The sequence below is a fragment of the Pestalotiopsis fici genome (genome assembly GCF_000516985.1).
Source record: "Pestalotiopsis fici W106-1 unplaced genomic scaffold PFICI_Scf_3, whole genome shotgun sequence".
Classification (NCBI taxonomy): domain Eukaryota; kingdom Fungi; phylum Ascomycota; class Sordariomycetes; order Amphisphaeriales; family Sporocadaceae; genus Pestalotiopsis; species Pestalotiopsis fici.
Window position 1 is genome coordinate 4,106,119 of NW_006917093.1, and position 25,938 is coordinate 4,132,056.

The 25,938-nt window shown below is 49.7% G+C and overlaps 7 protein-coding genes across 7 annotated transcripts; 3 read left to right on the forward strand and 4 right to left on the reverse strand.

Moving 5' to 3' along the window:
* Positions 1 to 393: 393 nt before the first annotated feature.
* PFICI_05375 (uncharacterized protein) lies at positions 394 to 4,726 on the forward strand (the record flags this gene model as incomplete). The annotated part of the gene is made up of 10 exons (XM_007833956.1): positions 394 to 1,438; positions 1,602 to 1,818; positions 1,907 to 2,660; positions 2,719 to 2,889; positions 2,959 to 3,154; positions 3,204 to 3,500; positions 3,556 to 3,725; positions 3,780 to 3,813; positions 3,916 to 4,179; positions 4,230 to 4,726. The coding sequence occupies 10 exons, from the start codon at positions 394 to 396 to the stop codon at positions 4,724 to 4,726; spliced, it is 3,645 nt and encodes a 1,214-aa protein (XP_007832147.1).
* Positions 4,727 to 5,525: 799 nt separating this feature from the next.
* On the reverse strand, positions 5,526 to 7,771 carry PFICI_05376 (uncharacterized protein; the record flags this gene model as incomplete). The annotated part of the gene is made up of 4 exons (XM_007833957.1): positions 5,526 to 5,732; positions 5,785 to 7,334; positions 7,414 to 7,551; positions 7,750 to 7,771. 4 exons carry the CDS (start codon positions 7,769 to 7,771, stop codon positions 5,526 to 5,528), a joined length of 1,917 nt encoding a protein of 638 aa, XP_007832148.1.
* A 3,237-nt stretch (positions 7,772 to 11,008) lies between these two features.
* PFICI_05377 (uncharacterized protein) lies at positions 11,009 to 13,345 on the reverse strand (the record flags this gene model as incomplete). The annotated part of the gene is made up of 4 exons (XM_007833958.1): positions 11,009 to 11,438; positions 11,502 to 12,685; positions 12,744 to 13,160; positions 13,226 to 13,345. 4 exons carry the CDS (start codon positions 13,343 to 13,345, stop codon positions 11,009 to 11,011), a joined length of 2,151 nt encoding a protein of 716 aa, XP_007832149.1.
* A 1,780-nt stretch (positions 13,346 to 15,125) lies between these two features.
* On the reverse strand, positions 15,126 to 17,319 carry PFICI_05378 (uncharacterized protein; the record flags this gene model as incomplete). The annotated part of the gene is made up of 3 exons (XM_007833959.1): positions 15,126 to 16,265; positions 16,322 to 16,705; positions 16,756 to 17,319. The coding sequence occupies 3 exons, from the start codon at positions 17,317 to 17,319 to the stop codon at positions 15,126 to 15,128; spliced, it is 2,088 nt and encodes a 695-aa protein (XP_007832150.1).
* Positions 17,320 to 19,249: 1,930 nt separating this feature from the next.
* PFICI_05379 (uncharacterized protein) lies at positions 19,250 to 20,950 on the reverse strand (the record flags this gene model as incomplete). The annotated part of the gene is made up of 2 exons (XM_007833960.1): positions 19,250 to 19,523; positions 19,602 to 20,950. 2 exons carry the CDS (start codon positions 20,948 to 20,950, stop codon positions 19,250 to 19,252), a joined length of 1,623 nt encoding a protein of 540 aa, XP_007832151.1.
* Positions 20,951 to 23,366: 2,416 nt separating this feature from the next.
* On the forward strand, positions 23,367 to 25,398 carry PFICI_05380 (uncharacterized protein; the record flags this gene model as incomplete). Its single annotated transcript, XM_007833961.1, has 5 exons — positions 23,367 to 23,638; positions 23,700 to 23,890; positions 23,945 to 24,246; positions 24,304 to 24,808; positions 24,872 to 25,398. The coding sequence occupies 5 exons, from the start codon at positions 23,367 to 23,369 to the stop codon at positions 25,396 to 25,398; spliced, it is 1,797 nt and encodes a 598-aa protein (XP_007832152.1).
* Positions 25,399 to 25,467: 69 nt separating this feature from the next.
* PFICI_05381 (uncharacterized protein) lies at positions 25,468 to 25,787 on the forward strand (the record flags this gene model as incomplete). The annotated part of the gene is made up of 2 exons (XM_007833962.1): positions 25,468 to 25,538; positions 25,592 to 25,787. The coding sequence occupies 2 exons, from the start codon at positions 25,468 to 25,470 to the stop codon at positions 25,785 to 25,787; spliced, it is 267 nt and encodes an 88-aa protein (XP_007832153.1).
* Between the last annotated feature and the right edge of the window lie 151 nt (positions 25,788 to 25,938).

Here is a 25,938-nt window from a genome sequence, read left to right on the forward strand (position 1 = left end):
TTGCAGCGTAGCATTGAGCCATGATCCTTCCGGCTGGACGCGAGATGTAATCAAAGCTATTGGATGCTTGAGCAAGGATTATTGGGCGCGACTTGTTTCTAAACTTGGCGATGGCGCGGGGATGTTCTGCAGCTGAACTTTCAGCCCCCAAAAGTGTGGTTTGCTTATTTTGGTCGCTCGTCTGTCACGCGGTCCCAAGGACTCATCGCTCCTCGGTGATCAATAATTCTTTATCAGTGAGTTTTGCGTTTTTGACGCATGCTTTACTGTACAACTCTGGAGAGATAGTTTGATCAACACCAGGTAGCCCAAGGCCGTTTTCATTCAACAGAGATGACTGGCCAAGCAGCGATGACTGGGCCTGGCGATTTCATTCAGTTGAATAATTTAAAGATGGATAAGAAGAAGAAGAAGAAGACCAAGTTGAGAAAGAAGGGCAGCGATAGGGACAGCGACAGCAGTTCCACAAGCTCGGGGTCAAGCGTGGGTCCTCCCATCGATGGCCTGCCATATTCAGAAAACGTAAAGGACTGGCACGACAGACATAATGCAGAGAAACATGAAAAGCGAAAAAGAACCAGAGGCAGCAGGGCTGAACGCAGACGCCGATCGCAACGTTCCCGTAGCACTTCGACGGCCACTAGTCTCACTCTTTCTGGGTCAGAAGTCGAAGCGTTGGAGAGATTGGAGGAGAACAAGACAACATCGACAGCGCTGAAGAAATTGTGGAAGAATATGAAGTATCTGCAAGAAAAGATACAGAAACTTGAGGACGCCCTTACGGATAGCGAAAGCGACGTCTCGGAGCGACAATCACGGAGAAGAAAGAAGAATGCCAAACAAGAACCCGAACTGCCCAGAGAGAAGGAAGTAGGAAACGAGAGCAAAGAAGAGAAGGTCAAGAGTGGGGAAGAAGCTACCACCAGTGTTTCTGCCAAGGACAATCTAGATCCTGAGAGCAGCAAGGACGATGCAGAAACCCAAGCTTCGGCCGAGCGCCAAAAGGAAGGAGTCGACGAACTTGATGACGCTAAAGCCAGCAAAGAAAGCGACAAGCCCCATGGATCCGTCACATCCGAAGGAAAAGAGGGGAAAGAGAAATCATCTTCTGGTGTTGAGGATGATGAGAAGGCAAGTGATGGTGACGATGAGGACTCGAGCGATGAGGACGAGCACGACAGCGCCGAAAGCAGCGAGGAAGATTCCCATTCAACGGCATTCGAACTCAAATCTCAATTCTTCTACCAGAAGGATGTTGATGAACTCAATCGATTTTATGACGACAAGATCGAACCTTTCATCCGAGTACGCTGGGACGATATCAACGATGGCGCGGCTCCTGAAAACAGTGAATCGGCTGGCCAGAAAGGCAAAGTTGTCGCTGGTGAGATTGATATACTCCAGATCTGCATCGAGTCACCCGTTTTCAAGAGCCTCAGTAAGCAACTTCCGATGTCATTTCTCCCTTCCCTGGGTTGTCTCGAGCGAGCATTGCCCAAATCGGTGCTTCGAGAGAGTAAACTCAGACAAAATGCCCAAAAGAGCTGCTTCAAACTCAATGGTCTACCCCACCAGACAGTTGCTAACACATTTTGTTGTAGTCATCCATACTGGTGGTCTCACCATGGCTTCACCTAGCGGGCCTCCACAGCCTCCCGAGCCTCCCGGGCCGGGATTGATAGATGTGAAAGACCTACGGCGGACGAGGCGTCATAGGCCAAGGGCGGACGACACTTTATCCTTCTACAGGCCATTTCGATGGTTGATACAGAACAGAGAGCTCTTGGAGGAGAAAATGAAGAAGTACAAGGATGATGGGTAAGTATTCTGCATGCCTAGGTACCTAGTAGGGTATTATACGAAACAAGACATCCCCTAAAAACAAATTGCTAACATATATGCTCAGACTCAAGACCACAACGTCAAAAGAGTCCTTAAAAGCCTCCCAAAAGGCCGAACATAGCACATCAGAGCGCGAATTCAACGGCGACGGTGGTGGATTGGAGATGAATCTCGGTGCCCAGATCAAATTTCTGCTGGACTTCATGGATGAGCACCTGGCAGAGCCCCTTCAGAAGTATAGGAATGCTCGGGCTGGAGATCTCAAAACCATTGGTTTCGAGGATTTGTGGATGCTCTACAAGCCGGGTGACATTATCTACTGCCAACAAAGAACGGCTCTACCGACTGCGACTGTACCACCGGCACCGTCAGACGTGTCGCGAAACGGTACGAGAAAACCCCCGGGTGTACCTGCGCCAGTCATTTACAGGCAGGGCTTTGGACGGGACACTCCACAAGCTTACAAGATCATCTCGGTCGTTGGCGGCAGACGATATGCGAGCCCAATTGGCCCCAGAGGAAGAATGGCGAATACGCATGTGCCATTAAAGCTGATATGCTACTTTCTTGATATTGGGGGATACCGCTTCGATGTCGTGACAGACACGTTTACATTCCGGCCGTTTGATACCGAAATGGTCATCACTGATCTGGATGCGTATCCTCTGGCTTACGCGTCGTCTGGCGATATTCATGGCGAAGAAGGAATGCGCAAGTTCCTTGCCGCTCGAGGAAAGTCCTTTGTCGAGGTATGCGAGGCCAGTCATAAACTGTATGCTGGGGCGGCGTGGATTGACAGTCATAACAACAAAGAAGAAGTATGTCTAACCCCTTTCTTCAATGAGCGAAAATTATGAGATGCTTACAGTAGAATAGATCGACACACCCGTGATTGTCGATTTTGCATTGGCGTATCAAAATATTCCAAGCTGGCGTCCCCCATTTTGCGTGCCGTATCTCGACTTTTATAACAGTACAGCAAAAAGTGCTCGAGCCGAGTCGCTCGAAATGACAATGTCGTCACGAACAAATCGAACAGTAGATTGGGTATGTGTCGATAAATCCAAAATTACTACCATAAACTAGAAGACATACTTAACGGACTTGCTCCCGCAGTACTATCATCATCAGAGCCTCCTTATCAGCAGAGCACGAGCTGCCATCACTGAGACGGTTCAAGGATACCCGATTGTCGGCACAGTGGCCTCAGATCCTGCGATTCCAGAACTCATCACAGCCATGGAAGCCAACGAAGATATTCTGCTGTTGCCTGGGTTGGCCTATGCATTTGCCTTGAGAGATCGAAAATGGGGTAATTTTCACGATTCCATGTATAGTCTTGTTGCTGATCTAGCTTCAAGTTGCTCTCGATTTGACTTTGCTGCAAGACACCCAGTACGAAGACGGCTGGAAAGATTTGATTCTTCCCGCAGGCCACAAGGAAATGGTCAGAGCTGTGGTTGAAAATCATGCAGCAGGATCACGTGCGACTGGTGGCATGAAGAAGAATTCCGCAGAGGTGGACATTGTCCGCGGTAAAGGTATGCTTCTTCCAGCCAAAATTGCCATAGACCAGACACTGATATCGCCAAAATCAGGCAAAGGATGTATCATTCTGCTTCACGGCGAGCCAGGAGTGGGCAAAACATCAACTGCAGGTAATACAAAGCCAACCCGGACTCCTGAGGTGGCTAATTCTGATAACTGCTCCAGAGTGTGTTGCGGCTTTCACTAAAAGACCGCTGTTTCCCATCACCTGTGGTGATATTGGATACGAACCTGACGAGGTAGAGCGAAACCTTCAGAAGCATTTCACACTGGCACACAAATGGGGCTGTGTTATGTTGCTGGATGAAGCTGATGTGTTTCTCGCGAAGAGAAGCGTGAGTCTTGTACAAAGGACTCATCTAGTCAAGTTTAGCTAACTATAGAAACAGCGAGATGACATCAAGAGGAATGGACTGGTTTCGGGTAAGACAAGTTTTTTCTCTTTTTTCTCTTTTTTCTCTTTTTTCTTCCTTTTTTTTTTTTTTATTTATTTCCTTTTATCTATTTCTGACAAATATTCTGCAGTATTCCTAAGAATCCTAGAATATTATGCTGGTATTCTGTTCCTAACGACCAACCGAGTCGGATCTTTTGATGATGCATTCCGGTCGCGCTTGCATTTGACTCTATACTACCCAAAGCTTGACCGCAAGCAGACTCAACAGATCTTCGAGATGAACATTCGCCGAGTTCGAGAACTGAACTCCAAGAGGGAGCTGGCAGGTCAGCGAAGTATACAGGTCCAGGACGAAAAGATACTCAAGTTTGCCAGGAAACATTTTGAAACTCGTAAGTAGCAAAGACTACATTAAAGGTCTAATCACCAACGAATATTTTAGTGTCATGGAATGGCCGGCAGATTCGCAACGCTTTCCAAACAGCTATTGCCCTAGCCGAGTTCGATGTCCGCGACGACGGTGAGGGCGAAGGCGAGCGTCAGGCCGTTATGGGCAAGAAGCAGTTCAAGACCATTGCCCACGCGTCGATTCAATTTGATTCCTATCTCTGGCATACCCACGGCGGCGCGGATCAAGCGGCCAAGGCACGCCGCGAACAAGTCCGTTGGGATTACGAGGTCGAGGGCCGCCCAGACAGAAAGCCTGATCTCATTGACTCGAGCTCTGACCTCTCCTCGGATTCAAGCTCCAGCTCGTCCGACAGTAGCTCCGAGTCCTCGGAATCGTCGGCAGATGGAGCTGATTCCACCGACAGCGGCGAAGAAAGGCGCCGTAAGAGGAAGAAGAAAAAGGGTAAAGGCAAAGACAAGGACAAGAAGTCAAAGAAGTCGGAAAATAGAAGCAAAAAGTCCAGATCGAAAAAGGACAAGCATAATTAAAGGGCGTATATATTATTATAACCATAAAGCTATAATAATATAAATATAAATATTATAAAAAAAAAAGAAAATCTTTCTTAATTTTTTTTATTTTCTTTTATTTTCTTTTTATTTTTTTTATTTTTTTGATATATATTTAAACACCTTTGTGTTAAATTGCTTTTATAGGCAATATTATATAAGCGTTAAAGGTTGTCTTACTAAGTCCCAACCACTCTGCTTTATATACTTATTATATTACTAGACTGATGTTGGACCTACCAGCTTAAACATTAATCGTTAAGCTCTGTCCAGGACTGACTTCCGAAGCTGGAAGTCCCGCAACACGAATCTGGAGAATATAACGTATTTTACACACATAGAGGATATCATTGGGACATCAGTCAATTCTCTCCTCTGCTGTCAAGTCCTGGCTTCTCCCGATATGTACAGGTCCTGATTCCTTCATGACTCTAGAAGTAAATGCCGGCGTGATAGCCTACGCCCCAGCGACCAAATTCCATAAGCCAGACTCCTGAGTAGACCTGATGCTCCTCTCCGTCACTTGGATCAGACAAGGAAAAATGATTGCCCAGGTCCCTGTATCGTGACCTCTTCAATGGTATCTATCGGCCAACTGAAAACCAGACACCCCAGGATTGTTCGCGCTTGCTTCCAATCTCCGTGTTTATTTGTGGTTGCGAATTGCCCACGACATCCGGTTCGCGGCTTGCAGTTTGAGCATCGCTCCCAAGTCGATGCCTAACAGGAGGGTCAGAGAGAAATGACTCCTCAAACCATTCTATTCCAACATGATCATCTATCGTCGACGGTCTTGCACGCTTCCCACGAAACTGGGGTCCCTCACACTGCCGCCTGCCTCACCAAGAGCGAAAGGTCGGTTGTAACTGAAGCCAACGAATTGCTCCTGATCAGTCTGGGACAGTGGCTGACCCTCGACATAGGAGTCTTGCGGCACTTCTCTAGTGAATTCCTTGTCAAAGTTCTTGGTGTCAAGTGCATCGGCCTAAATATCGGTCAGAACATTGTGAACAAACAGGGTATATAATTTTACTTACCACACTTGGCTTGAAAGTAGGCTCATACTTTCGCTGAAGTAGCTTTCTCCAATCGATGGCGTGGAAGAAGGGGTGAGCCTTGATCTCGGCACTGCCTCCAGCACCCAATCTCTCTGCCGGATCTCGGTTGAGGAGCTTTGTAAGTAGATCCTTGGCAGCAGGAGGCACAACCTCGGGACCGGGGAAGTGCAGAGGCTCGCCAAGGATCTTGCGGTACATCTCGTTGGTGTTCTCGTCGTAGAATGGCGGAAGTCCTGTCAACATTTCGTACAAAAGGACGCCGAGAGTCCACCAATCCACGGTCTTGTTGTAGCCCTGACCCATGAGAAGCTCAGGTGCCAGATACTCTGGGGTACCGCAGAAGGTGTTGGTGCGGTCCTCATCCTTCATGTCCAACTTGCACAAACCAAAGTCGCAAAGAGCGATGTGGCCTTGGTAGTCAAGGAGAATGTTCTCAGGCTTCAAATCTCTGTAGATGACGTTGAAGCCGTGGAGACACTCCAGTGCGCAGAGAAGCTCGGCCGTATAGAATCGGGCGCGGTTGACATCGAAGCGCTGCTCCATCTGGAGGTGGTGGAATAGCTCGCCACCGTTGACGAATGCCAACACAAAGTACAGCTTTTCTGGAGACTGGAAAGTGAACTTGAGGGGCACGATGAAGGGGTTGTTAATCTGTGCGAGCACAGATCTCTCTGCAAGTGTATGCGCAACCTCAGACCGCGAGATGATGTGCGCTTTTCTGATGGTTTTGAGGGCGTAAATTCGGTTTGTGTCCTTCTTGCGCACCTGCATGACTTTGCCAAAGCTGCCCTTGCCAACAACCTTGAGCAGCTCAAAATCCTCAATGGTCAGCTTGCCAGCAACGTTCTCAACGTATTCAACGCCGATCTTGAGTTTACCAGTACCATACTGGACATCTGCCCACTGGACTCCACTGTGGCCTGCCTGCCGTTCCTTCTCTGCGAATTCTGCCGCGGCCTTTTCACGATCCTTCTTGCTTGCCTTTGGGTCTTCAACAAATGGGCGCTTCGATTCCATCCGCGGGTTAATCCTCACAACGCCAAGGAAAATGTCTTGGCTGCGGCCAGTTCCAGGTGCTGCGTTAGGGTTGCGCATATACAAATGCACGGCGAGCTCAGTCACTCTGGAAACATCGAACTTGAATTGAGTGTTGTCGCCAGCCCAGAGCGGGTTCTCCGGGTTGCCTGATACCGAGTTGACAAAGACCTGAACCTTGTCGAAATCCAGCAGGGCATACGGCAGATATTTGCTAGAGAATCTGCCGTGGTTGGTAGGGATTCCTTGAAAGCCGCCTCCCGAGGTCTGAGGTCGGCCATTTACAAAGGAGGACGGGGCACCCCTCGATCCTGGCCGCACGGAGCCGCTCAGCGCGCTGCCAGTTGACACGGAGCCCTGATGACCTGATGAGGCAAAAGCTTGTCGGTGCTGCTCGGGCAAGGAGAATCCTTGACCTTCGTGGAGTGTGACAACGAGGATACCGGGCTTCGGTGGCGTCAGAACAGGTTGTTGTACCATGGCCTCTGAGGCAGCTAGAGGAGAATTATGTTTAGCAATTCGCTTCTTTGAATTCACGACTATGCGCATGTCGTGATATACGAACCAACATACCGATGGCATTGTCCGGAGGGGCAGGAGTCGAGGAGCTGGTTGGGGGCGCTCCTAGCTTTTCATCCTTGTCTGTGATGGTAGATGTTGAGCCGGATCTAGAGAAGATGGAGGGAGGACCCAAATGGGTTTCCTTCAGCTCTGTAATAGAACGTCAGTATTTGTCTCCTTCCTTCTCAATCTGTAGTCTGCGCGATGCCTATCCGTGGTCACACGAGGCCGAAAAACATTGGTAATCAATCACAGGCCAAGCCGCTCAGAACGGCGGACCGGAGTTGGCAATGGATAGCGCGAGGCAAGGAGGACCATGATTCTGGTCAAGTAGCAGACTGAACTTACTCTTGGTAAGTTTCCACGACATGCTGACGGGTGTTTGCTGCCGTACGCAAATGTGTGGAAATGTCGGTCGTGGTTCGCTCGCAGCGGATTGAGGGTATTCGATGGCGGGGTCGTGGGCCGTTGCGAGTAATGAGAGTCGGGTCAGGTAGGCAGGTTAGGACTGGGGTTTGTGATCTGAAAGGGATGTATGAGTTCGTGACAAAGTAGTCGACGGCGAAGGATGGGTGGAAAAAATGAAAGACACAAGTGAAGGCAAGAAGAAGAGAAAGAATTGGGCGATGATCGACACGTTTCAGCAGCGGCGATGATGTCGGATTCTAGGTAGGATGGAGGTGGTGATCTCTTTTGGAGCGAGCAGAGAGACAGGCGATGAGCCAGGGTGCGCGCGTTTCCAGGTTCAACGTTGCTTGGTTTGGTTTGGTTAGCAGGTTGGGTTGGACTTTTGGGACGGACGGAGCGGGCTCGTAGTGGGTGCCCAGTAGGAGTGATTGGAAGGACAGTCTGTGCTATGTTGTGCGAATTGGCTGGCGCCGGAGCGCGGCTGGACTCGAGCTGGACTACTTCTGCTGCTGGGTGCCCTCCTCCCTGTTCGCGCTAGGTACTTACCTACCTCTACTAGTACCGGTGGCTTTTAGCTGTTACAGCACCTGGCACGCTGGGTAACCGCTATTGCCTCTTGTTACATGCTACACTACTAGGTACGACCTGGGGTTCTCGCTCGTGTTGGGGAAGATTTCAAATGGGCCAGGGCATGCTCTAGCCCCAGATCCGCCGCCCAGGTTCGTTCAGGAGGGGGCTGAGCAACGGGCACTGCGAACCAGTTATGTACCGGAGCTGCTCTCTGTTCGTACTGATGAGAGATTGTGACCCGGCAGGTACCAAAAGTAGAGGTTCAAATGCTGGCTTTTAATCGTTTTGCCTTTGCCAAGTGATAGGCATGCATGCAACGTAGCCGCCTACGAAGACGATATTGAAAGTGAATGTGCTTGATGTGTAGACTGTTCCACGGATCTCGGATTACAGACAGGCAGCAGGCGATATGAAGAACACGAACACAAGTAAATGGATCACTTGCAGGTTGTGATATGCCCATTGATTGTCCAGATTATTAGGCACGGTAGGTTAGGTGCAAAGACGGACAGTTCTAATAATAACAACACAGTGATTTCGTCTACTAACCTAGTATTCAGGCAAGACACAAATGAAAACCTATCAAATCTACAATATTGAACAAAGAAGGTTATCACTGACCAGTCATGACAGGGTACAGCAGTACAGCGAGATTGGTGGTGATGAGCGGCCCCAGGCGGGGAGGGGGATGAATTGCATGGACATTGCAAGCTGATTTCTCTCCTCCCCTTCTCCTCTCTCCCAAGGGACCACCACCAAGCAGGCAAGACAGGGTGCAGACAGCCAGGGCAATGAACAGCCCTAGCGGCGCCCCGATTCAGTGGGCACCGGCACCCTCAGCCCACTCAGGGCTCCGAGCTGCAGCGTCGATTTGATTTTGCTCGCAGTTGAACCGGGCTGAGCGGTGGAGGGGCAATGAATCGAACCCCGCATTACCGAAACTTCCATGTCAGTAGACGTGGATACGCTCCAGCGTCCAATGGTTGTACGTGATGCATACCTAGGTACGTAGTGCACCCAGTAGCTATACCAGGTAATCCGTATGATCCGTATGATGAGTCCATACTTGAAAGACAATTAGATGAATAATTACTATCAATACCAATTCTATTTTACTAATCACTTTGGTAAAATGTGTTCAAGCATGGTGACGCCCTTGAGATGGGATCGAGATATTGAAAAACCAAGACAGGTTCTTTAGTACTAATTTGACCCGTGCACCAGGTATATACATGGAGGTCACAGGCTACTGCAGTGGTAACTCAAAAGATTGATTAATGTTTGAGATTTGACGAGGCGTCGGGTAGCTGCTGCTGACGAGATATAGAGAGAACCATTCATGCATGAGTAGTAGTGAGAATGTGTAAAGTGTAGATGAATACAAGAGGCAGCTTTCATTTGGTATCTAGGAACAAAGTACATGATGAGTCCGTGTTTGATATTCATATTGGCCCGACCCACGATCATCATGCAGCACTCGAGACAATATTGTCCGATGCACGACAAGCAAGCTACTGAGGTACGTGGTAGGGACACTACCACTACGGTGCCATCACTCCACTCCGGAGCAAATGGAAATGCAGGAGTATTCGATTTGACCCCCAATGCATTGCGATAGAATTGGATTGCCTTCAAGACAAGGCTCACCAGGGCAGTATAACATTTCTATACCCTCTAAATACTGTAGGTAGCAGGGAGCTTTTCTTCCCCCAGGCCGCCAGTGTCGCCTCCTAGTCTATCAAGTTAATATGCACGACTCAGATCACGAGCTTCTCCCCTTTTTCGTCAGCAATGACACGTGAGACGCCACCTTTTTTCCCTCTCTCTCTCTCGCTCCCGATACGTACCTAGGCATAGCCTCTCTGCGACTGAGCCACGAACCCACGCACACCAGCACACAATTCTCTCACACTTGAAAAACACCCAGAAGCAGCAGGAACTTGACTCTTTGTCTCTCTGTCCCCCCGGCCACCTTCGTCATAAATCCTGCGCTTTCTTTCCTCCCACGCGCGATTGACGATGGGCTCAAGCTGGTGAGTGAGTGGTGGGTCACTAACGCTAGTGATCGCCGCCGAAAGGGCAATCAATCCAAGGGGAGCGCATGGCCCCTTACGCGCCACGTGGGGATCCCAAAAGGCAAAAAAAGAAAAAGAAAAATACTGGAATCTAAATGGGCTCGGCCTTTCCCGTGGGATGGGAAAAAGGGGCAAAAAAGGTGCCCAATGAGCCAAATGGGATCATCCGGCCTGCCGAGAAAATGGTTCCCACTCCGAAAGGAAGCGTTCCTGATTTGATGCGTACACAGTAAGGCATTAGGTAGGTTGTCCCCATCTCCATATTGTATCAAGGCCGCCCAAACGCCTGTTCAGGCAGGGCACCAACCGGCAGAGACGTCCGGGGTATGCATCAGACTGTGGATAGCAGGGAAATGGGCAATTGGACATCAAAATAAATCTTCTTCACGTCAATTAACATTCACTAGACGCCATGCGAGGCCTCCAACATCGCGGGCAATGCTACTTTGTATTATAGCATCATAAGGTCATAAAATCATGTTATACTACTATTACGTCGATTGACCTGGCTGCGCATGCTGCCTTCCTGAATACCTTGATTAACCTTAAACTCTTCAGTAGGGACTGTCAGCGTCGCTAAGCCCGCTGTAGTAGTTGATCCACTTGAAGATCTCCGTGTGCCAGACCAAGCTGTTCTCGCGGTTCGTCACCCAGTGGTTCTCATCCGGGAAGTTGAGAAACTTGCTAGGCACACCCCTGACCTGCAGCTCGTTGAAAAGCAGGATACCCTCGCTCTCGGGCAGTCTGTAGTCGAGTGTGTTCTGCACCACAAAGTGTGGCGTCGCCCACTGGTCCGCAAAGAGCAGCGGGTTCCAGTCATAGTAGGGGCTGCCCGCTTGGAAATCCTCTGGAGAGGAAAACGGTCGCTTAAAGTCATGGTCCATGAACCACAACTCCTCGGAAGCGTACTGGTTGAGCGTTGAGGTGCTGCCATCATGAGTGACGATGGCCTTGAACCAGCGTCCCATCTCGTGACCTTGGACCCTACGTGTGTGTTAGCATTCACTCATCTCTACAAATGATTTGGAGAATGGAATAATTACATACCAATTGCTCATGTAGCCACCAAAAGATGCGCCCGCGTGTATCCCGTTGACTGTGTCTACATAGTCGAGCGTCTCATTGACATATTTCCAGGCGTGTACGATGTCCCAGTACGGGTACGTTCCCCAGCGACTCTGCACGGCGTCCGTGAGATTCTGGCCCCAACCAATACTGGCGGACGGGTTCGGCGCCACGACAACGTATCCCTGATCTGCCCAGACCTTCAAGTTCCATCTTGTGCTCCAAGTGTTGGCGTTTGAGCCCTGCGGTCCACCGTGGGTGATAAAGGCGAGCGGGTATTTCTTGGAAGCGTCAAATCCAGCTGGGTAGATAATCCAAGCTTGCTGCTTGGAGACACTTGTGTTGGTCTCATAATAGAACTCTGAGACGTCGGCAGCCGAAAGCCCGGCGAGCTCTGGGTCGACGAGATTGGCCTGGAAGTAGACCGTGTCGACTTCACCACTGAGACTCACACTATAAAAGTCTCTGCTGCTCCAAATCGAGGCGTCTGACACAAGTAGAGTGTCGTCGGAAATGGCATAATAAGCAACCACCGAACCCTCGTTAGTGATGTTTGCCGGCTCGTAATCATCACCTGCGCTCAAGGGAATAGGAAACAGTCGGGTTCGTCCGAGATCGCTGGCTTCAACGATTATTGTCTCGCCATCCTTGGACCAGATTGGGGTATCTGGTGAGCGATCCCAGTTACCGGCCAAGCGAGTTACGTTGAAGTCGGAACCATCGGTATTGGCAACGTAGAGGATTTCGCGGTCCGATTCATAGTAAATACCATTCTGCTGCACGTAGGCGATCTTGTCACTTCCAGGCGAAAAGACGGGGCCTGAAGAAGCTCCTTGTGCCTCGGGATACTGTGTGCTACCGCGAGCATTGATGGGCACGGCATCTTCGGCAGATCCTGAGAATGACACGAGATAGATCTGACTGCTGGTATAGTTGGCTATTGGGAGGTCAATATCCTTGGTAAGGAAAGCCACCTTGGTCCCGTCGGGGGAGAGGGCATAGTCGCCGGACCCGCTGTTGTCCAGAGGACTCTCGGCCGATGTGACATTGGCGATGCCCGTTACATAGTTGGTAAGCACACCATCAAAGGTGTACGTCGAGGCGTTCAGGCCGCCTTGGAGCACACCACCAAAGACGGCATTTTTGTAAGGCGTCAGCCAATGGTCCTAATCGATCCATGTCAGCCCTGGTTACACGGATGCTACACTAGATGGCAACACTTACCCAATGCCGCACAAAGATTGACGTGTAGATCCTGGCTGTGCTGGCTGGTGTCTCGGCGAGGGCTTCATTGTATGCCGTGCCGTTGGGATATGCCTGAGCAGAGAGTAGAAAATGAATGTCTCCTGAGGAAGTCTTTGCCGCTTTGAGGCCAGAGAATGGAGCAGGAAGAGAAGCAACAAGGGTGGCGCTCTCCAGATTGTCAACATCGGCAGTGTAGAGACTGACACCACCATCTCCTTCCTCATTGGTGCCATTGACGTAGAGAATCTCAGTGTCGCCAACAAAGACGAATTCTGAGAGCTCGTCTCTGGCCGGCCAGATGGAAATGTCTCCAGTCTTCAAGTCGAGGCGCTTCCACGCTGAAGCTATCTCCTTGGTCTCAAAGGAGTAATTTGTTACACTAAAAATTGCAAAGTCCTTTTTCTCGCTAATCAGACGACCTTGGTTCGGAATTATGTGACACGGTAGAGGGGCTAACTTACTCCGGCCGGGTTCGGAACCGCATCTGAGTAGCGGTTGGCTGCAAGCATCTGTTCGGGCGTAATTGCCCATGCCCCGGACGCCGCCAAGACGGCGGTGAGGATTGTACGACTTCTCGGCATGATCATATCTTTGTATTTAAGGTTTGACCTGGTGCTGCGTCGGCAGACTGATCGTCAAGAGATGGGTAGAGTCGTCGATATCTTTTCAAACGATCGGCTTCGAATACGGCCTTTATATACTTGGGTCGTGATTTTCCTCTCACCATACCCTTGTATAGAGCCAAGACTTCAAGACGTGAGATGATAGACAAAATTACCCCGCGCGCACGCAAGTTATCACCACCACCCAGCCTCGTACTTGCATTGTCTGTCAGCACAGCAGGGACGTTTTTCTTCAGTCATGATCATCGTCGCTGCCTTGCACCGCACCTTGTCGTCATCATCGGACGGTAGTTCCTACCTCCTCCCTACCCTGCAGCAGTGCGGACGCTGTCGGTCTTGGCAAAGCTTCTCCGAGGCGCGAAATGCGCTTTTTTATTTGTAAAGCGATAGATAGCCTATGGATGCGCCGAGTCGTCTGATTGGTATGTGCAGAAGATCTCGAGCAAGCAACATGAATGTCCTCCATTACTTGCGGCATCTCGGTGGGATATTTGTGTTTATTTTCCAGAATTCGTAGTATATGTCCAGCTCGAGAGGACACACAGACTATTGACTTGCTCGATATCTACTGGAACCTTTCATCTCCGTTCGCCTATACTCCCAGCCAGAATTGTGCCACACCTGCATTGCTTTATGAAGAATTTTTGCCCTAGAGGACCCTTCCACAATGCCAAGAAACAGAATTTTGTGACCGTTTCTAGGCTCCCATCTTACCGGTATCCTGGGCACTATTGGACTCGCCTTGCAAAAGAAGCGTCCATTCATACGAAGCAACGTTAACCACCTTCCTAAAACGGTATCAAGCTCAATACCGGAATGCAACGCATAAGCATAGGGTTCCTGTATGCCAATATCAGCCTCATAAGCTTGTTGTGCAAACCTTTTGTCATGATTTGACACTACGGGGCAATTCGATCCCGTGTGCAAGAAGGACAGAATGCTCATATTTGTGTTCTATGGTTTATAGCCCTAGCTACCTGGGACTCAGCTAGCAAAAAGGCTGTTGTTGCACCCCATTGTTTGAACCGTGTCCCGTCCCAGCATCAAAGTGTTAGCAATGAACTTATTCGGTGGCGTTAAACATCAATAATGTAGTCTGCACGTGATTTCAGAGCTCTGGCAGTCTGTTCCTACTTTTAACCATTGAACAGTGAGGTTATAATTTGTATTTCGCCTGCAAACTAGTTTGCCCTGTACAAAAAGGCTCAAGCTCGTGCGCGCATGGGACTCAGCACGTCATACACGTTAAAGGAATGAGGGCTAGTAAACGACGAATACGAACAAAAATGCATTCCGAGATGCTTTTGGATTATTGAGTGACTCAAAACTGCCTAGATTATTTAAAGAATTCAAGCACACTAGTAAGTCGATCTATATCGTCGTCTTTTCAAGTGCTAGTCAGCTTGTCAAGACATTTAATGAGAAATGTCGGTGAAAGCTTGAATAGAACTTCGGCGAGAGAAACAAGTAAGTTAAATATGCTAGAGTCAATCAGGGAGAAACCGGGTTGTTCGTCTATTCATAAAGTTCGAGGAGACTTTGTGGAACTCGACTGACGCTATACACGTCTTGTAACATAGATGCCATCTTGTAAAGATCAAACAACAGGTATCAGAAAACGAATGTTATCTTTAGTATTCCTACGAGTGTAGTATTTGCCTAAAGCTATTAAGTAAAGCCTGTCATCGAGACAGGTGCAAATTCATCATCAGTATTCCCACTCACTTCCACACATGTTCTAGCTGGTGTCGAAATAACTCTTCTCCAGCACCAGCGCAGATGCGTCAACTGCCCCAATGGCCTTTCCATCCAATCGCCATACATTTTCTTGCCACTGCCACCAAACACAGCCAACAGCACCTGCAACAAAGAACTGCGCAATGCCAATGCCCAAAGCAGCAGATCTGAGACCGTCCCAGGCCCACACGGCGTTAGGCAGCCCAATAATGAACGCACCGGCAACCAAGTTGCGCAGGCAGGTCAATCCGGCGTGCATATCGATAGTACTGCGCATCGCATTTGACAAATTCACCGAAGTGAAGGAGATGGAGCGCTGAATCATGGGTCGGATCGTGGCGTCCAGGGTCAATGAACCAGCGGCGAGCAGGCCGAGTAGAAATGACACCACGGGAAAGCTGATGTTAGCACCAACGGCATCTAGGCTCCACATGGTGCCCAGGGAGTTTCTCGTACCGTTGGCCGCCATGACCATGGAGCCCTCAATGTAGAGTCCGAAACCAAATGTGCCGACCGAAGCCACAATGGCGCCCACTGCCAGTGTGGTAGAGAGAATAGTACTGGTGAACCTGGCAGTGTACAACGGGAGCGCAAGAGTGATCATGATCGCCGTTGCAAAGATAAAAGGTCCGGTGAGAAGGGTGCCTATATTAGTTGTCGAGAGCATAAATGGCATGACGGAAAAGAGAAGCGACAGTGAGCTGGCAAAACCCCAAAGAGCGGCATAGGGAAGCAAAGTTACAGAGAAAAGCAGCAGTATGGTAGGTGTCATCATGGCCCGCGGTGCACGGAGAAGTAGCGTACTGTCCATCAGGGACACCTTGAATGACCATGGTCGCATGCGACTGATGTAGTCCTTGGCAGCTTCTGTAGAGAATCGAATCCATGGCCAATTCAGTCGAGGTCTACTCTGCAAAGAATCGCGGCTGAACATTGAGATGGAGCTCCGTTCAAAGGTGGATTCCGGGACTCCAAATACAACGGCCCATGTTCCGAGAGCAAGGAATATGCTTAAGATTTCATATTGAAGGCAAAAGCCCCTGGGCCCAACTGATGCGACGCCTCCAAGCAATGGGGAACCCCAGGTAGCGGCAATAGAGACAGCTTGAACAGCCAATATCCGAGGCTGGAGCTCGTGTTCCTTGGACGAGTCAGTCTTTGAACACTTCCTCGCGTAGCTAGTCATGTGCAACTTACAAAGAAGGTATCCTGAAGGGAACCTAACACCAGGGTGTCGAAAGCGCCCCAGCCAAGTCCTTGAAAAACGCGCGAGGCCATGTTTTGAGAAAAGCTATTCATCACGTACATACCCCACATTGTACCAATGAACATGAACAAAGTAGAGGCGAGGTAGATTGGTCGCTTCCCGAAGACCTTGGCAATCACCAAGCTGAGCATTCCCGACAGAGCGGACACACAGAGCGGAACGCCGGTCAATGCTACAGCGGCTGTATAAGAGACCCCGTTGCTCAAGGCGACCTCGCTGTGAACCGTCACAAACATGGTCTTGGAGACGCCTACCAATGCGACCATATGGAGTAAGGCATAAAAGTTCAGATTTTTGCGCCATAACGGCCAATTCTGTACAGGTCAGCAAATATTTCCAGCAAACTCGGCGCATCAAAGCCTACCAAAGGATCCTCCGAGTCATCACTAGGCTGTGGTACGAGTTCAATTTCCCCATCTTTCCAATTTCCATATTTGATAGGCCGCGTTTTGTTGTAACGTGATAATGTCAACCTTTTTGTAGAAGCAGTCATAGGACGAGGAAGCTCCTTGTGAATCGAAGAAGCGCTTGTCCAAGGACTAGGTAGCTCTTTATTAATCGAAGCAGCCGTTTCAGGTCGAGGGGGGTCTTTTGAGACTGTGGAAGCAGTACCGGGACGAGGCGGGTCTTTCGATATTGGTCGTGGAGGTCGCACAGCCTTGATTGGCATACCAACAGCGATCTGGGGCGATTTTCCTGCGGCAATAGGTGTCCAAGGTGGCAGCCCGCTTCCGCGTAAAGACGGGGATTTGGTTGTCGAGGCTGACGAGGGCGTCCATACTGGGTAAATGATATCTCCTAGCTGTGATATCGTTGCCGAAACCGTTGGTGAGGTGGCAGAAAACGGATTCGTCTTATTATAGGCGGGAATTGCCAGCCGAGGCAGTTGTGGTGTCTCTCTGCCGTCCTTGGCCCCAATTGGCGACATTTCAATGCCGGCACTGATCTTTTGCGTTGGGTTCATGCTCCTGATTATTGCCTTCGGATAAATTCGAATATTAATTCATCAACTATTATAAAAGAGATAAGAAGAAGAAAAAGCAAATAAAGGATCGGAACTGTTAGAGCGTTTTGATGCTTTAACGGCGCCTTTCCGTAAGAATAAACACAAGCGATAGCCCAGCTATATGTTGAAGGAAAGGTAGGTAGGTACTCGAAGGCGCACCCGGCGACAGTAAGGACTGGCAATACCCGGAAAGGTCAACTTTCAACAGGTCGATTTGGATAAGAAGAGGGATAGAATTGACAATATTAATGGGGACAGTTCAGTCCATGTAAAAAGAAAGCCAGCAGCACAGCGCCAGGACCGCATGCAGGAACCGCTGCAGGAGGGTTTTGCGGCGTCTGTCTGCAACAATGACAGGATGAGATCACTGGGAGCTCTTCCATCGTGTATGCATGTAATGTGTGCGGCATTCTGAATTTCCATGACAAGCATAACAATACCGTTGTGTGAATACACTTGGTGGGGTCGCAAGAGACCTGGCGGAAGATCATACGTGGACTTGGCTCTCACCACCTCTTCCTGGTTCACCACCAAGAATTCAAACGAGTGTTTCTTACGCATAAAGTGGCGCGCCATGCGCAACGACTACGATTAGTTGGGTTGCGTCTACTCATGGAAGGTGGTCCAGCCATTACTGTCGTGTCTGCGACAAGAGACAGCCTTGACAGGATGAACGAAAAGGTCCGAGCACAGAGAAATGGAGGTCAGGATACTGCGGCTCTTGCGGCACTTGGGTGAGTCGGCCGGCATTCGAGCCGTTGAGATGTGGGAGGCCCCGATCGCATTGTCGCGGCGCTGCAGGAGATGCGCTTGAAACTCGGTTGAGGCGGGGCACGTGTCGCACCCGATGTGAGCTTCTTGCCTCTAATTTTAGAGAGGAGGCTCACTGATGACTAAGTACATTGAATTTCTGTTTGGTCTGATCACTGCAGGAATCAAATATTTATCATCGAAGCTGCAACCGACCAAATGTTTAGAAATGAATGCAGTGGTGATTTTGAGATGATGTTTGTTGAGATGGAAAGTCGAGAGGCTCGAGACCAAGAAACACGCCCTAAGGCGACCCGCTGTAAATACCTAGTAGCTGTTTGCCCACTGTCAGAAATCAGAACTAGCGCTACATGAAGGTAGTGCCAGGGGGAATAAGAGGGAATAATCCCCCAAGTGCATGTTTCAAGAGTGACATTTCTACACGTATCTCTCCAGACTACAACGAAACAACTTTTCTTGCAATCAAGAAGATGGCCATCACAACGAGGAGTGTGAGAACATTGACTGAGATGAAGATGCTCCAAAAACTAACACAGGAAAATACGGGACATCTTCGCTTATCCAATTCTCTGGCAGTCAGTCCGAGAATCCATGGATGCCGCCAAACACAAGCTTATCTGCCTTCCAGCCTTGGCAACATCCACCGTCCTTGCGTAACGCATCGACATGGATGACATTGAGGGCTGACAGAAATCGTGACAACCCCCCTGATCACATCCCGTTTCATTGCAAAGATCGCCTAGCATTGGATGATGCCAGCATCGCCATGTGACGATTGCACGATGACTCTCTATTTACTACACCATAGAATATCTGCCTGCAACGGGAATGGGAAACCCCAACCACGCTGGGAGCTAACAGACCTCGAATTAGAGCTTGAAACAAACCTGCCCACGACCACGTTTGGACAGATTCTAGGGCGAGCGAGACCATGGCCTCAGGCACGTCCAACCGCCTTAACAATGTGCTCTGAATCTTGCGGTATACTCGGCAAGGGGCGCAAAACTTTCACCTCTGGCTCGCTGCCCATGGCGCATCAGCAGGTCCAGCCCAAACGTTGAGCGCAGCGAGCGTTGGTCACCTACTCGCAGCTCCAGCTCGTAGCTTCATCGACATCCCCTTCCCCGTCGTACTTTGCGACCTTGGGGTACACACAAAGCGGCCTTTGCCGCAGCACTGGTGTTGATGCGTTCGTCGGGTTTTGCCACGTGGTTGCTACGACTGAATCAACCGCTGTGCCATTCTCAACCCATTGCATCAGAGCCAAAAGGACGTCGTGCTGGGCATCTTTGAATCCCGGTACAGACCAAACATTGGTACCTAGCGCAGCAGCTTGCGAACCGCCGCCAAAAGCCCTGCGTACCAAGAATCAGTAGGTTGTCTCTGGCCAATCGATGCCGTAGGCCGCGGCCCAAGCATGTTACTCAACTTACCAAGGAGCGCCGACGGATGTGGACCAGCAATGTCCCATTCCAGGAACCTCCATGTAGCGGAAGAAGTCTTGGATCCCTGAGATATCACCATCTGCCATGGTCTCTGCCACCTGCTCATAGTAATACTTGCTTCCGTCTGGTGGAATCAGTCCATCGGCCAGGCCATGGTAGATGACCATTTTGCCGCCGAGCTCCTTGAATTCGGAAAGATCGTAGTCGTCTGCCGTTGCGTGGCCGGGCTTCAACCTCTCGCCATCGTAGACAACACTATCATTGTACTCGGTCCAGTACCACGACGGGTCATCGTACAGAAAGTCCCGAATATAGTTGATTCCGTATGGGCTCGTATCGTTCTGGTTGAGAACCAGATACCACTGATTCTCGCATCCGGGGAGCAGACCATGGTAGAGCAATTCTCCCGAACTCGAACGGTAGTCGGCGTACACATTCTTGGCCGTCTGGATCTGCGTTTCTGTCAAGCAAGCAGAAACATTTGCTCCAGCCTTGTCGCATGAAATTGTTGTGTAGTCTGGAGCGCACTTAGATGGAGCACTGATTATACCATCTTCGACACCATCCAGCGCGTCGCATTGCTTGACAGCTTCGGCAGCCATGACCGGAAACAGACTTGCGTTGATGTGATTGGGCGCGTTGAAGGGCAAGTTGTACGTCCCAACCTTGGTGACCCAAGGGTTGAGATGGCTTACATACCATGCCGAAGAGCCAATGATGGCACCGTCAAAGCTGTCGGGGGAGATTTGCACCTGTTTAAGTCCTTGTCGACCGCCTGTTGAGCATCCGTGATAGTAAGAGTAGGCGATCTGTTTGTCATAGTATGCCTCTACGAGAGCCTTGCCCAGATTGGTGGTCCCATAGATAGACCTCCAGCCCCAGTCTTCCTTCTTCTCTGGATTGTCTAGGGCCCAGCCAATGTCGGTCGAAATGGAATTATGCCCAGTGTCAGTAGACACGACAGCAAACCCGTAACCTACACCATTTCCCATGTCTAGCCAGTTGATACCGCCACCGAAACCTCCATTTCCAACGACAAGATATCTGTTATTCCAAACGGTAGGCAAAAACAGACCAAACCTGAAGGATGATGTCGAAGAGGTGTTGACCAAGATTGTGACTGCGCAAAGTTCTGGAAGACCAGTTGGCTGGATCGGATAATTCAAGTCCAGAAGACCATCGCCATATGTTCCACCACGAGCAACATGATCTGCTGATCTGACTGTCGCGTTTTCCGGGAGCACTCCAGCAAAAGTGGAAGCATCGCATAGCCCGGCGGCGAGAGCGTGCTTCGTCCCCAGGCAAAATGCCAAGAGCAGCGCCACGAGACTAGCCATGATTGAGTGACTTTATCTCAATACCAGCACACACCAATTGAAAAATGAAAAGGCAGAAAAAATAAGCTCTTATTTCAGAATTCAGGAACCACCCAAGTATAGACGACTGAGTTGGTGGCGGCGGACTGACCCGGTCGTCATAGTCGTCGTGTTCCCACTTTTCTTGACCTGCCCCTTTCAGTAAGAAAAAGGGTCCAGTAAGCCTGCACCCAATTTCGCGCATGAGGAAAGACGAACGGTAATTGCTTCCTGAACGGATGAAAGAAAAAGCTTGTTTCTCTCTCACATGTCTTATCTCTATACAGTGAGTCGAGCTGTACCTGCGGCGATCAGCGCGATCACCACTAGATCCTAATCTACAATTTGCAACTTTCAGATACCAGTGGACAGATGCGATTAAAGGCCATGATACGACTTTATTTAGAAGTAATTTGATCGATACTTGACTGATTTAGTCTGGCTCATTGTTGACATACAAGTTTCTTTTCTTGTTCCTCCAAAGCTGGATCTTTCAAAATTCTGATTGGTGCCCACGTGCCAAGTCATCGCATACAGATGTTCATGTGATGCAGTCAGCAATACAATGGCAATTGACATATCATTATTTCCCCCCATGACGTAAGTTTCGGATGCAGTCTTCGTCTACAGTATCATTAGTCCATGTTGCTGTTCGAATGATGTAGTCATCACCAGTTGTGTCTTTGCGTTGAACGATGCACGTTAGCGACGATGCTCACAATGCAAGTTTGCCTCGTCGCATGGATGAGGGAAGCGACAGCGTCCTTTCGCATAGCCAGAGCACCTCTGTCTCTGCCATCCCGGGCCCAACAGAGAGATGCTGGGGTTGAAATGGCACGCAGCATATCAGATTATTTCACATTCATGTCTTCCAAGTTAATCAAGTACAGGAAGATTCAGGTCTAGCAGAGGACAAAATCAGTCTTGCCGCAAATCGAAGGCCATGTCGAAAGCAATATGGTGGGAGTCAATTTAGATGGTGGGAAAGAAAGACAAAAACAAAGGGCGAGACATAAGGTCCATACACTCAATACCATAAAAATAAACTATCGCGGCAGGGCGATCATACTTTGGAAGAAGTGTCGTATTCCGATGCTTCTGCCAATTGTTAATGATGCTTGGGAACATGCCCCACTATTATCGTCCATAACCACCTTACAAGTTCTATTATTGTTATCATAAAACAGTGCTAGGAAATGCCTAGTATATAAATGAGGGGAAGTAATGGAGATTAGCAAATGTGCAGGTAACCGCATTGACCCTGCAAGGTAGAGAAAACCGCCAAGTGAATGCTGTATCATAACAGCATTCACATACTGCAGAGATGCATCCTCATGGTGCCTAGGGAACCTCTTTTAACGATTTCTAGGTGCAATAACTCGCTGGCGTGTCCGCTGTTGACAGCACGAGTGAGGATGGCTTTGGCAGGATATCGGGTACTTTGCGGTCCATCTTTGAGACTGCTTTGCACAAGTTGCTTGTATCACTGCAGACCCTTTTCATCTCTCAGAAATACAATCATATAATGATGAAGTTGTCATTACAACCAATTGGTACTTTAAAAACGACCTTGCTAAGGAGTCTCAGCCTAGATGATCCGTCACTATTGGGCGATCCTGGTTTTGGAGTCTGCTCTACTCCGGGATCCCATCAGATTTTGGGTTCACCGATTCTAAAATGACACCAAGTTTTGAACTTGCCTTGAAGCAAACAGATATCCCCAAGGCTTCCATATGTCTATAAAGGCCAAAAAGGAGTTATCGATAACAAAAGGGCAGGCCACCATTGGTCTAAGATGACAGAATCCCATGGGACGATGATGTGCTTGGCGCTAAACCCGGATTGTGGGTTTCTCGCGGGGCCGCAACTCGCCCGCCAGCACGGAAGTACCAAGGGTCCCCCGAGAGGCGAACAACGACAAGCTGCATCATTGCCCTGGAACTGTGGTATCTTGTGCCTGGAAATCTTCTTTCAATTGCTGGTATTACGGTAAAAATTAACGGCTTCTTGCCTCCTTTCGTTCGAGAAACCCAGCAGGGATAGCCATTGTTTGCATGAAGCATCCCAACGACTACTACGTCTCTAACCTACCTTGGCTATCGTGCCCAAGTATCACAGCGCAATTTCCATCTTGACTCGGCTTCGGTGGATTATACCCGGCGATGGTGTCATCGGGCTCTTCGGGGCTAGCAGGCCATAGTAGCCTCCACTGCCCCGAAATCCCAGAAAAGAGCATGGATCGTAGAGGCTTCGATATCATTCATAGAGACGCGGCACACTCCGCTCGAGGCACGCGCTGGGGATAAATATACACGACTTGTTGCCATGCCTCTCACCCAAGAATAACAGTGTCCTTGTTCCTTCTTTCATTGCAGTGTCTTTTCAATATTCCGCAGCAATGGTCTCAGCCAAGCAGGTCGCCCTAATGGGCCTGTCGACGTTGGCATCCGCCAGTGTAAACTCTACTGGCAACTCTACACTGACCAAGCCGAACTTTGTCTTTATCATGACAGATGATCAAGACTTGCATCTCAGCTCTCTGGACCACATGCCATTGGTTCAAAAGTATCTTGCGGATGAAGGAACTATATTCAACAAGCACTTTTGCACCGTTTCCCTTTGTTGCCCATCTCGGGTCTCCTTGTTGACCGGCCGTGCTGCTCACAACACGTCAGTACCTTGTTTCGTGAACCGTTTTTCTCGGCATGGACGCTGATTATTTGTGATATAGTAATGTGACAGACGTAAGTCTCCCGTATGGAGGTTACCAGCAATTCATCAACAATGGACTGCACGAGAAATATCTCCCTGTCTGGTTGCAGGAAGCAAACTACAACACCTACTACACTGGCAAGCTCATGAACGGCTTTTCGGCAACAACATACAACAATCCGTACCCGGCAGGGTGGAATGACAGCGACTGTAAGCGGAATTCTTCGATCCTTCTTTGGTTTACTTGAGATTGACTTGATCCAGTTTTGGTTGATCCACAAACATACTGGTACTATAACGCCTCCATGTCGCGAGACAACTCGACACTGCGCTACTTGCCTGGAAATTACTCCACAGATGTGATAGCTAACACGGCCCTGGAGTATCTTGACCTTGCCGCCGTCGCTGGTCAGCCATTCTTTCTGGGCGTTACCCCAATTGGACCTCATGCGGAAATGAAACCTTCCTTGTCGGGCGAGTTCCTTTTGCCAACACCGGCGGATAGGCATGCGAACCTTTTCCAGAACTTGACCGCACCTCGATCGCCTTCTTTCAACAAACTACAGGTAAGCAGTTGCGCCCCCTTTTGTAACTCTCTCCAACAGTTGCTAAACTCACTATAGGGGAGCCCTGTCGGCTACTTTGCCACATTGCCCGAGCTCAACGACACAGAAGTGGCCTATGTGGATCTCTTCTATAGGAAGCGTATCCAGTCTTTGCAAGCAGTCGACGAATTGGTCGAAAGTGTCGTCAAAAAGCTCGAGGCATTGAACCTATTAGACAACACATACATCATCTATACCTCTGACAATGGTTTCCACATTGGCCAACACAGATTGCCACCAGGAAAGACGACTTGTATCGAGGAGGACATTAATGTCCCGTTTGTCGTGCGTGGCCCTGGTGTCGCCAAGGGCGCAGCCTACAACCAGCCCACGACGCACACGGACATTGTCCCAACTCTCTTCACATTGGCCAACATCACCCTGCACGATGACTTTGATGGCGAGCCGATACCCGTGACTACGGACCTCCAAGCCCGGACTGTGGCCAAGTCGGAGCATGTCAATGTCGAGTACTGGGGAGAAGGCATCATGGAGGGGACAATTTCCAACTGGGTAACATCGAGTGAGTCTTCCCCAGCGGCAACCCACAAGTCCTCGCCTAGTATCATACTAATACTAATTTCAGCCCTGCCCAACAACACCTACAAGCACGTTCGAGTAGTGTCTGATGCTTTCGACCTCTCGTACACGGTGTGGTGCTCCAACGAACACGAGCTTTTTGATTTCAAGGTATGGCTTTTGACCCCCATGAACTCTCATTCAACGCGCGACAATGCTGACCATGCTCACCCCCCCAAAAAGACGGATCCTTATCAAAACACAAACCTCTACGGCCAGTCAGGTCTCATTGCGGGCTACGACGCCGAAAAGTTGACGGCCCGTCTGGACGCGCTGCTGCTCACCCTCAAGGGCTGCAAGGGACGCGTATGCACGAGACCGTGGGAGACGCTGCACCCGCAAGGCGACGTGCAGAACCTGACGCAGGCTCTGGATTCCAAGTACGACCAGTTTTACCTCGAGCAGCAGCCCAAGGTGAGCTTCTCGCAGTGTGCCGCCGGGCAGCTGTTGGAGTACGAGGGCCCGCAGACGCCGCTGGGATACGGCGGTGTTGACTCTGCAGAATTGTTGAAAAACTGGGACCTGTGGACGTAGTAATGATGCAAATCTCATGAGATTCTAGTTAATGCTAATGATGAATATAATATCTATATCCGCACTGTCATGGACCCTAGGATCTTGACTCTTGAACGCTTCACCCTGGAGCCAGGCTATCTTGTGTGTGAGAATGGTTGGTATGCCATGCCAGATACCTCGAGACAAGTGGCATCGCTGACAAGCTTCCCAGTACCAATGCTGATATGACTGTATGGTGGTTCCGATGGTACACCGTCGACTCCAAACATTACGCCCTGTGGTCTTCGTATGAATGCGTCAGCGTAGTGTCGCAGATGGCCCACTGCATGCACCGCATCGATCTCGCGGACGAAGAGAAATGGGCCGATACCACACACTTGGCCAACAAGTTTCTCGGCGCCGACTGAACGGCCGTCAACATTAGCTTCATGGGCCCCGCCGTGTTTGGGATGCCGCGGCAGGAGTTGCGTGCTGTTGGCCATGAAACCGCCACCTGCGCCAAGATCTGACATGATTTCCTGCACAATCTCGAGATGGCAGATACTTCACACTTGATGG